Source organism: Papaver somniferum, chromosome 1 (assembly GCF_003573695.1).
Source record: "Papaver somniferum cultivar HN1 chromosome 1, ASM357369v1, whole genome shotgun sequence".
In the NCBI taxonomy this organism is placed as follows: domain Eukaryota; kingdom Viridiplantae; phylum Streptophyta; class Magnoliopsida; order Ranunculales; family Papaveraceae; genus Papaver; species Papaver somniferum.
The window spans coordinates 193600784-193612160 of NC_039358.1; the positions used below are offsets into that span (position 1 = coordinate 193600784).

At 36.8% G+C, this 11377-nt stretch overlaps 1 protein-coding gene across 1 annotated transcript; it reads left to right on the forward strand.

Annotated features, from left to right (window-relative positions):
• Positions 1–5578: 5578 nt before the first annotated feature.
• On the forward strand, positions 5579–11046 carry LOC113310752 (DNA replication licensing factor MCM6-like). Its single transcript, XM_026559523.1, has 18 exons — positions 5579–5752; positions 5862–6014; positions 6137–6262; positions 6355–6517; positions 6621–6814; positions 6919–7108; positions 7190–7267; positions 7875–8104; positions 8218–8332; positions 8499–8573; positions 8661–8801; positions 9054–9257; positions 9384–9545; positions 9622–9677; positions 9760–9887; positions 9968–10093; positions 10337–10467; positions 10582–11046. The coding sequence occupies exons 1-18, from the start codon at positions 5676–5678 to the stop codon at positions 10708–10710; spliced, it is 2478 nt and encodes an 825-aa protein (XP_026415308.1). The 5' UTR covers positions 5579–5675; the 3' UTR covers positions 10711–11046.
• Positions 11047–11377: the final 331 nt, after the last annotated feature.

Sequence of the window (11377 nt, forward strand, 5' to 3'; positions counted from 1 at the left end):
AAATGGTTTTTGGATAATTTGAAGGAAGTGCTTTCTCCTTTGCGACCAAAGCTTACTTTTGTGAGTGATCGAGGTATTGGATTGGTAACTCAAAATTCCTATTGTATTTTTTGAGGCTTTTCATGGTTGGTGCTACTGACATATGGAATGCAATATCAACACATGCTTACCAAAGAATTGCAAGGTTTATAACAAATATGTATTGGGACTGTTTAAGAAATGTGCGTACGCTGCTACTCATAAAGAATTTACAGAGAATTGGGATAAGTTGAGGAAGGTTGAAAATCAGAAGTTACAAGACTATCTAAGTATAGCTCATGTTGATAAATGGGCAAGTTTTTTCTTTAAGGGTCGACGATATGGTAGGTTGTGTTCAAATATTGCTGAGAGTTTTAATGGTTCGGTCGTTGAAGAGAGAGAGAAGCCTATAGCCATCATGGTTGATGAGATCAGGGTGAAGCTTATGGACCAAATGTGTAAACGTCGCAAGGACTCTGCAAACTTATTGAATTGGCGTCAAACTCTATGTCCATAATATGAAGCTCTGCTCCACGACAACAAGATGCATGGCTGTAACTACCAAGTCACCAAGTCCTCGGAATATGTGTTTGAAGTTCATGCTTCATTAACACAGACAGACGATTTGAAAAAAAGAACATGTTCTTTTAATCGTTGGCGTATTGACGATTTCTCGTGTTCCCATGCTGTCCGTTGCATCATGGTGAATGGAGAAGATCCTTACAAGTATGTTGAACACTACTTTACAGTAAAGTTCTACCGAGAATCATATAAACATGCAATCAATCCTGTTCCCACAGTCGAAAAGCCCGTGACAGTGTCTCCAAAATCGATGTTTTTTGGTCCGAATAATGGACCACAGCCAGGACGTCCATCGAACAAGAAAAGGATTCCTAATACAGGTTCAGTTCCCAACAAAAAGATGAGAACCTGTGACCACACATAATAAACGAACATGCGCTTCTTGTCAGATTTCATGAGAACTTGTTGTATCGAATTTAACTTTTAGTTTCGTTTTTAGACTTTACTTTCAGATTTCATGAGAACTTGTTGTGTTGAACTTGCTTTTATCTACTATTTCAGATTTCAACAGATTTTTGTTTTAGAAGTTAATGTGCTGCAGTGTTTTCATTCTATAATTTGTCAGAGAATAAACAAGTTTAAGCTTTTGTCAGATTTTCTGCAGGCATTTGGTACAACCAAAATAGGTTTCATCTTATTTTTGGTGTAACCATTTTTGGTCTCACCATTGTTTTACTTTCACTTTTCTTCTGCATCTTTGACAATACAGTAGATGATGCTGTCTGTTTGTTGATTGTTTGCGTTTACATCGTATTTCCGTAGACATAAGCTTTTAAGAGACTACAACTGAAACTAGACAATTTTTTTATAGAAACTGTAATTTGTCACCATGACAATCACTCGATAACCATTTCAAAATTACTTTAAATTTCAACTAAAACTGAATGTGCAAGAAGACTATATATCATCATTACAATTACTCGATAACCATTTCAAAATTAATTTAAACTTCAACTAAAACTGAATGATCAAGAGGACGGGCACGACATGCGATTCTATATTGTCAAGGAGTATCTTCAACGCCAACCTTGGTCTCATATTATGCACCTTTTCTCGTATATCATCTGTAGACATGTTTCCTTTCAAGAGGCTCTTCATGTAATAGCAAACACGCATGCCACAATCGTTCCTGAAAAACCAAAACAATGTTTCAATTGTTACAAGTGACTAGCTGAGAGTGTTCTGACATTAGAACCAATATGTAAACCAGATCTGGTTTCATCAAAAATGAAACAAACATTAACTTGAAATGATGAAACCAAATCTGGTTACAACAAACCAAATCTCACATAAATGGTACATAATACCACACAAGTTTATGAAAGACTACCAATAAACTGAAATTTATGAAAGAAGTTAGAAACTTAACCTTTCTCCTCAATTTAACTCATACAAGTTTCTTGAATTTAAGAGTCAACAATGTTATTCATAGGCAATAAAACCCTTTCTGGTTCCATCAAACAACGCACAAAGCAACCTAATAAAACTAGATCTAACATATTACCTCAACATCTTCTTCACGGTTCGAAACCGCTTCGGGTACTATTTGAACATCCGCTTGTTTTCTTTTACGTCTCAAATAAGTGCTTTGTACCGCTTATTGTGCCCTGTCCTCGACATCATATTTTGCCAGCAGTGATTCATCTTCTTCAGAAAGAACATTTGTAGCATTGGTCCTAAGCTTTTCAACCACGCTTCGCGCCTATCGGTATTTGGCTTTGTAGGAGTTAGCTTCACTGCTAGCACCAACATTTTCTTCAACTGGCTTAGTCACTTCATTTTCAGTATCACAACCGACACTTCATTTTCGGTATCACCAACCGGCACTTCAGGTTCAACATAATCTATAGGCTCAACCAAGCGCATTTCTTGTTCGTCATACTGAAGCAAGAATGATCCCTTTCGGTGACCAATATTCTCCTGCAGTACACAAGAAAAATTGGTTTCAACTAAAAAATTTGATGAATCCAAATTGGTTTCAGCTAGAATTTTTGATGAAACCAAAATTGGTTTAAAATAAAACAAACGACATACCAAGCATAACATTTTAATTGTAAAAAGTAATGGTAACAAGTAATGGTAACAATTCATAACATGACAAAAGAGAAACAAAGCCAACTCCGACATACTTTGGACACCGCAATAATGGTTTGGAAAAACACAATATCCCATCTATCTATATATATCAATCAGTGGAAATTTTGTAGGTTGAGTGGTGGATGATTGGCCGAGTCATAACATATGCTGCCATACATTGCAAACATCATAACTATACTAACCAAATTAATCAGTGCACAGACAGTACAAGATGAGGAGTTGCTATACTTGTGGTGTGAAGCTTTATTGGAGGAACATGGCATGATATACAATTGAGACATGGACGATATGTAAAACATAGAAGATTTCAAATATTGTCTAACAAAAATATCATATAAGACCCTTGAAGTTATCTAAGAAACAAAAATTCAGCTAGAATTTTTGATAAAACCAAAATTGGTTTCATCAGAAAAGTAAATCTTCTAAGTAAATATTTACCTCATACCAAAGTTCTGTTTTTTCGACAAGATTCTCGAAGTTAGACAATACTTGTTGGCAGATGTTGCTAAGGTTCCATCTAGCAAACCTCGTATACTTGTCGAGCCCATCCTTTTTTTGTGCGATATTTGTCATCTCTGCCAACCAATACCGAAAAAAACAACAACAACCAATATCCAAATTAATCATCAAAAACATTATAAAAATACTTAACTTATGAATCAAAAAGAACAAATCTTAACTTACAAGCGGGTAAATGACGCAACCAACTACAGTTTCTACGTCTTTTCTGTTTGTCATTAGTGAGTCAAATAGATAGTCATGAAAGACTTCCGGCCAACACACCTTATTCATATCAAACACCATCTACAAGTACTTTGCTGCCATAGTTTGCCCACATTTGTTGGGGACAAATACCGAAACCAAAAGGAACATGACAAAAAACTTAACAAAGTCATCCGCTCTGGTTTCATCAGTTGCGGCTTCCAACATACGACATTTAATATCGCCTTTGTTAGTCTTCTTATTTCCACGAAAATACTTAGCCACGAAGACGTTAACCTTTTTAACCCGCTCTTCATCTATGTCGTCTGCTTCTACATAATTCACCATTTGTAGACCAAAAGTCACAGCAAAATGTTCGGGAATAGTCCGCAGAGTCATCTTCCTTGATCTAGTTATCCTGAAACAATACGGGCGCTTACCATCAAGTCTATTTTCTATTGAACTTAAAATCATCATTAATGCTTTTGTCTTTTTGATGAGCTATTCTTCGTTCATTACGCCATCATAAAACGGCTCAAAGAAACGCCAGAATGGACATGATTTAAGAGCTTTCAAATGCAGTTGCTTGTTTTGTATCAACGCCTTAATTTCCACATCTAGCTCGCACAAATGATGCAATGAACACCTGAACGGTTATGTATCTCTTTTTTTACCTATTGTGAAACCAAAAGTAAACCATAAGAGAATAATAAATAAAAATGATAAAACCATAAGCATAATTGAAAAATGGTGAAACCATAAGATTACACTTGTAATGATGAAACCATAAGCACGAACAAAATGATGAAACCATAAGTATAATTGAAAAGTGATGAAACCATAAGCATAAGTTTACACTTGAAAAATGATGAAACCATAAACACGAACAAAGTGATGAAACCATAAGCATAATTTGAAAAGTGATGAAATCATAAGATTACGCTTGTAATCAAATCCAAACAAACAGTCATCAGTCTTCTGTTTGAATTTTGAATTCAAATTCTACATGCAAACATATCTGGATTGAAACTAGCCAACGAAAACCCCCACAGTTTGAATTCAAATCAACAGTATGATCTTTCATAGCGCCAATGACAACTAATCCAAACAGAGAATAACTTTAGAAGTAAACCAATAACTAAAAATGATGAAACCAATTTTGGTTTCATCAAGAAACAGAAAATGAAATCTGGTTTCATCACAAATCTGTTACATCAAACCAACAACAGTAGAAATATGTTTTCACCAATAACTGAAGATGATGTAACTCGAATTTGGTTTCATCAAAAAGAAACAAGAAATAAACACGGCCAACAAAATACACAAGAAATAAACATACTGCACCCAAAATTGAATTTCAACAGGAGAAAAATAAACACACCCAAAATTGAATTAGTTTTCAATTGAAACCTAAACCTAACAAATGAAACCTAAAACTAACAAATGAAACCTAAAAGCAAACTGAAAACCTAAAAAATCAAATCAAACCTAAACCTAAAAATCTGTTTACATCAAAAAAATGAAACATTAAACCATTGAAAACTAATAATAGATGAGATTTCTTACCTTTTGCAAGTGGTTTCGCAGTTTTCTTTAACTTATCATCTTTCTTTTTGTCCTGTTGATTTTTTTTCTTCGTCATTTTTGTTGTTTTAGACTAATTAGGTTAGAAAAATGAAGCTAGTTAGGTCAGATTTTGCTTCAACGGGTGAAATACGTAACCATCGAAGAAGAGAAGAAGGTGAAATCGAGATTCAGAGATGATTTTCGCCACGGAATGAAGAAGCAGATCTGAGATTTTCTTGGTTGGTTTTCAAGGAGTTACAGAAGAGCGGAGGTTTTAAGAAGTTTTTGTCCGCTACGCGCACGATGTAAAGTAATGATAAGTGGGTCTTTTTTTTCTTCAGTTTCTTTTCGTGTGAATTAGGGGAGGGTAGTTTAGACAGTTGATGATATTTGGGGTTTTTGTGTCATTTTTGTTTGGACGGGTTTTTTGTTGATGGATAGTGATATCTTTGGGGTTATAACTCGCGGACCGAAAAGAAAAAGAAAAAGATAAAGGTTGGGTTGGAATATCAGAATTGGTTACCCCTTAACATTGTTTTGGCGGGAAACTTTCCACTTGCCCCTTTATCTCCCGCTCAAAAAAACATTTTAGGTTAAGACTCGTCTTCAAGACTACTGAACTACTGATTTCCAGTTTCACCAGACTACTTCTATTTTTCTGATAGAAACTGCGGAGAAGAAGAAGAAGAAATCCTAAAGGTAACAGAAAAATGGATGCATTTGGTGGTTATTTCGTGGACGAGAAAGCTGTTCGTGTTGAGAATATCTTCTTAGAGTTCCTCAAGAGGTGTTACTTTTTCTCTATATCTCTCAACAACTCTCTGATACTTAGAGATTAAAGATCTGTCTTTTGGTAGTTCTGTAACTTTTTTCCTGATTTTGTTTTATTCTTTCAGTTTCAAGGTAGAAACAAATGCAGCGGAACCATATTATGTATCAGAAATCGAAGAGATGAAAGCAAAAGAATCGACAACCATGTTTATTGATTTCTCACACGTTATGCGTTATAATGATGTTCTTCAGACAGCTATTTCTGAAGAGTATTTGAGGTAATTTTATACCATAAACCCCTTTCTGAATCTAAAACCCTAATTTTATTTGTTAACCAAGATTCAACGTTTTTTTTTTTTTTTTTATTTTTTTTATTTTTTATTTTTTTAAATTTGGGTAGGTTTGAGCCGTACTTGAAGAATTCGTGTAAGAGATTTGTAATGGAGCAGAGACCGACATTCATTGGTGATGATAACCCTAATAAAGATATAAACATTGCTTTTTACAATATCCCCCTTTTGAAGAGGTAACCCTAAGTTTAATTGGATTTTTTTTGACTTACCTTAACTAGTTACGTGGGGACTTATTGCATTCGCTCAACGTTTTGAAAAATGGTAGATTGAGGGAATTATCAACTGCTGAAATTGGAAAATTAGTTTCGATAACGGGTGTTGTCACTCGAACTAGTGAGGTTAGGCCTGAGCTTCTACAAGGCACTTTCAAGTGCTTGGATTGTGGTGGTGTTGTAAAGAATGTTGATCAGCAATTCAAATACACAGAGGTTAGATGGTGTGACATATTTTGTATTTTCACTTCTTCATTATGTTTAGTTGTATACTTGCATCTCTCTTCTTAAATAAATGTTGGTTATTTTCTGGATGCAGCCGATAATTTGCGTGAATCCAACATGTTCAAATCGAGCAAGGTGGGTCTTGATTCCCCAAGATAGCAAATTTGCAGATTGGCAAAGAGTCAGAATGCAGGAGACGTCTAAAGAAATACCGGCGGGATCCCTTCCTCGGTCATTGGATGTCATCCTCCGTCATGAGATTGTTGAACATGCAAGAGCTGGTGATACGTAAGATGCCTGCGACTTTTAGAGAGTGTTTTGTTTTGTGATAAAAAGTAAAGTAAAATAAAGTAGAAAGATTTTAGTTAAATGTATGTCGTGTTATATTTCAGGGTCATTTTCACGGGTACTCTGGTTGTAATACCGGATATACTGGCACTAGCTTCACCAGGGGAGAGAGCGGAATGCCGAAGAGAGGCACCCCAGCGGTCTGGCAGTGGACATGAAGGTGTCAGGGGTCTTCGTGCACTTGGAGTGAGAGATCTCTCTTATCGACTTGCCTTCATCGCCAACTCAGTGCAGGTTCACGCTCCGTGGTTTATGATATTACTGAGCCTTGTTTGTGCTAGGTGTTGAATGGTTTTAACGATATTAAATTTTCAGGTGTCTGATGGAAGAAAGGATAACGACATTAGGAATAGAAAGAAGGATGCTGATGACGAAGACTGCCAGAAATTAACGGTGAGCAATAGGACACCAGCAATAATCCTGGGTCCTTCTGATTCTCCTTGACGTTTCTTTGTGACAAATGAGTGTACTTCGATTTTTTTTTTAATTATCTCGACAATTCAATAGTTTTTTTAGTTTAGGTTCTCTTTAAAGGCTATTTGTCTCTAGGGTCTTCTTCAGTTCTTTGTCTGGTTAGAGTTTTAATGATCAATTGTTGCCATCTACTGCCAATGATGAACCTACTGTGTTCACCTGGTTGGTTCCGCTCATGCGTTCATCTGATTGGTTGTGGTCATGAGTGACCTCAGATCTTATATAAATGTAAGATATTTGAGTTTGTTCTTTGGAAAGGTGAGGGTGTTTGTTAGTGTTTTTTGCGGTTGTGACTAGAAACTGTTTACATCATGTCTGCATCATGTTCGTATTGGGTTTTTTATTCTTGCCGTCTTCACAACCAGAAACTGATTACATTTTTTGCATATCATGTTCTTATTGTCGGGAAACACACTTATTGGGTTCTTTATTCTTGCCGTCTTCGAGCAGCGCTTTGTTAAATTTCTAGATTTCTCTAATGGATCTATGAATTCCGATTAATATGTTGCATATATTATATTGGCAGAAAGAAGAGGAGGCTGAAATTCATGGGATGAGGAACACCCCTGATTTCTTCAATAAAATTGTGGATAGCATTGCCCCCACTATTTTTGGTCACCAAGAGATCAAACGAGCTATCCTTCTTATGCTCTTAGGTGGTGTCCACAAGTTCACTCATGAAGGGATCAACCTCAGGGGTGACATTAATGTTTGTATAGTTGGTGATCCCAGCTGTGCAAAGTCTCAGTTTCTTAAGTATGCCATTCTTCCTATCTGGCTATATATTCTTCTTTGTTTCTATTTTATTTTCCGAGTTTCTTACCCAGAGGGCCATCTCTTTTGTTGTGGGTTATATATCTACTTTGAAGGTATACCACGAACCTGGTTCCACGATCCGTCTACACATCTGGAAAATCCTCTTCCGCCGCAGGTTTGACGGCAACTGTAGCCAAAGAACCAGAAACCGGGGAGTTCTGTATTGAGGTAGCATTTCTTTTATATAGCTATATGTTGATTGGTGTGAATACAAGTAACATACTCTCTATAAACACATCCCACAACCATGTTCAACTTAGTATACAAATGTGAACTGTAAGTAGGAATTTTGAGTTGCTCTTTCTTAGCTTATGGCTCATCATGTTCATTTTAGGCTGGTGCTCTTATGCTGGCTGATAATGGCATCTGTTGTATCGACGAATTTGATAAAATGGATGTTAGAGACCAGGTAATCTTCTTATATTCTTCTTGTAGCCTCTAAATCTTGTGATGTTGCTATTTTGGATTTCTAAAACCTCCTATAACTGGTTTCAAGGTTGCCATTCACGAAGCTATGGAACAACAGACGATAAGCATCACAAAAGCAGGGATACAAGCAACTTTAAATGCCCGAACATCTATTTTAGCTGCTGCCAACCCCACTGGAGGACGTTATGATAAATCGAAACCCCTCAAGGTTGAAATTCCTCAGAGTGTTAACCGTTCTTTTCTATTCACTATCCTTTTTCTTTTTTCTTTTTTCAAGCACTATTATATTCTATGATATTGATATTCTTTGCGCATGTTCTGTTTCGGTTTCAAAATAGAATGTTGTACAACCATTCAGGTCTTTTATTCTGTAGCGTTAGTGAACTGTCAGCAATTAGTGTTGGTTCTGTTTGGAAACACTTTTCTCTGAAACAATCAAACTTGATCGTTTGTCTTTTAGTACAATGTGGCCCTTCCTCCTGCTATCCTTTCGAGGTTTGATCTGGTGTATGTAATGATCGACGAACCAGATGATCAAACTGATTACCACATTGCCCATCACATTGTAAGGGTTCATCAGAAGCATGAAGAGGCACTTTCCCCTGCATTTACTACTGCACAACTGAAGCGTTATATTGCACATGCCAAGACTCTGAAACCTAAGGTTTGGTGTCCTTAGTTTTTTTTTTTTTGGCAAACATGACTTTTCTTTTGTTTCCAAAAAGCCAAATACTTTGCATGCTGCTACCATATTCCAGCCCTGTTTGTGAGCTGTTTGAATGCTATACAGCTAACCCCAGACGCAAAGAAAGTGCTGGTGGAGTCTTATGTTGCTCTACGAAGAGGTGATACAGCTCCCGGGGGTAGAGTGGCTTACCGGATGACAGTTAGGCAGCTTGAGGCACTGATTAGGCTGTCAGAGGCTATTGCTCGAAGTTATTTGGAGCATCAGGTGAGCCTATGGCAATCTGCTCATCCTTTGTTTATCTGCATGTTCCATTTATCTTGACATTATAGTTTGTTTACAGGTAGAGCCACGCCATGTCCGCGTGGCTGTGAGGCTGCTAAAAACATCGATAATCAGGTAAGGAGCTTGACCACATATCTTAAGCGTAGTGCATTCCCCCTTTCACAGGAATTATTTTAACTTCTTTCCATCACTACAGTGTTGAATCGAGTGAGATCGATTTGTCCGATTTCCAAGATATAGTATATGATGATATTGGTGGAAGCAGAGCATCTGATCAAGGCGATGCTCAGCGAAGTTATGAGGCTGCTGCACCTGAAAATCAGGGTATCACCTAAAGACAAACAATTTATTTATTTATTTATTTATAGCAATGCATAGTAATCATGTTGAATATCACAATGCAGAGAGCGGATCAGGGACCGGTACCCGTCAAGGAAGGAAACTAGTGATAACTGATGAGTACTTTCAGAGGGTTACACAATCTCTTATTTTGCACCTTCGACAGCATGAAGACACTGTAGCACATGATGGTATGTGAAGTTTTCGTTCCCCCCTTAGTCTATCTGTGTATTTTTGAAGGTAGGTTGAGGTTTTTAAATCTGGTGCTTAGGCAATTACACCAATATTCAAAATACCAAAAAATCCTCACCATGGTTTGTGCATTTATGATATCTTAAGGAGAAACCCTAAAGACCCAGCACACATATTCTCACGTGCAGAATTCTCAATTTTACACATGAAAAGTTTAACCAGAAAATAAAACTAACTTGTAGGGACTGGCTTGGCGGGAATGAGACAAAAGGATTTGATTCAAATGTACATCGCTCAGCAGAACGAAAAATCAGCATACAGTTCTTTGGATGAGGCTGCGAAAGAGGTTGACAAAGTCAAAGCTATAATTGAGGTAAACTAGCTAAGATTTTCTTCCAGAGTGAACTTCATAAATTTTTATGGATGGAAACAAGAGAAGTTTTGTAGCTCGTGATGCTCCATCTAATGTGATTTCATGTAATTTCAGAGTTTGATAAGAAGGGAAGGCCATCTGATAGTTCTAGACGACGGAAGCACAGCTGCAGAAGGTGAACAAGAGTTATCAACTAGAGATAGAAGGATTTTAGCTGTTGCACCAAACTATGTTGTTGATTGATGCAACAAAGACATCTCGTCCCACCGAGATCTGAACATCATTATCCACCATCCCCAGAGTGAGCTCCATGCAAAATCCATAGTATAAGCTTTCACAAATGCTCATAACTTATGTCTAAAATTCATTTGAGTAACTGAAATGCTATCTATCATACTTCTGTCCATGATGTTTTACGACCATAGAAGAACCTTGTAGCATCCAGTTGGACAAATACATGCCGTGAACTTCTCATGAATCACTTCCTGTTTCTTTCACGGAGGGGAACTTTGCATCTTTGTGATGACTAAAGATTGTGTGTACATTTCTTTGAAGAAAATGCAAATGGTCATTCCTCCATCCTCATGTTCGCTATATTTAGAATGAGTCTTCTCACTTCTGTTAGCCAACAAAGCTTGTGGTCTTCCAGCACTTTGTGTCTTTTATTCAAAGCTATATATATTTATCCGTTTCATCTCCCGACATGGTTGGTCTATTTCTCTGGAATCTCGGTCAGTTGTTCGATGATATGGTTTTCAAGCAACCAGTATTCATTGCAGCCTAGCTCAAGTGGTCTAAGTTTGTAGGATTTTTTACCTTTATCCTTTTTTATGAGCATACAGTGAGGTTCTTTATTTTTTATCCATCACACATGACTTAACTGGATTTTTAACAGATTGGAGAATTTTTT

What these genes read in the sequence shown, in the direction of transcription:
- LOC113310752 (XM_026559523.1), top strand. Translation starts at nt 5,676, where the DNA reads ATGGATGCATTTGGTGGTTATTTCGTGGACGAGAAAGCTGTTCGTGTT. An exon ending in CCGGGGAGTTCTGTATTGAG is followed by an intron (nt 8,333 to 8,498) that starts GTAGCATTTCTT and finishes TGTTCATTTTAG; the next exon opens with GCTGGTGCTCTTATGCTGGC. An exon ending in AAGTCAAAGCTATAATTGAG is followed by an intron (nt 10,468 to 10,581) that starts GTAAACTAGCTA and finishes ATGTAATTTCAG; the next exon opens with AGTTTGATAAGAAGGGAAGG.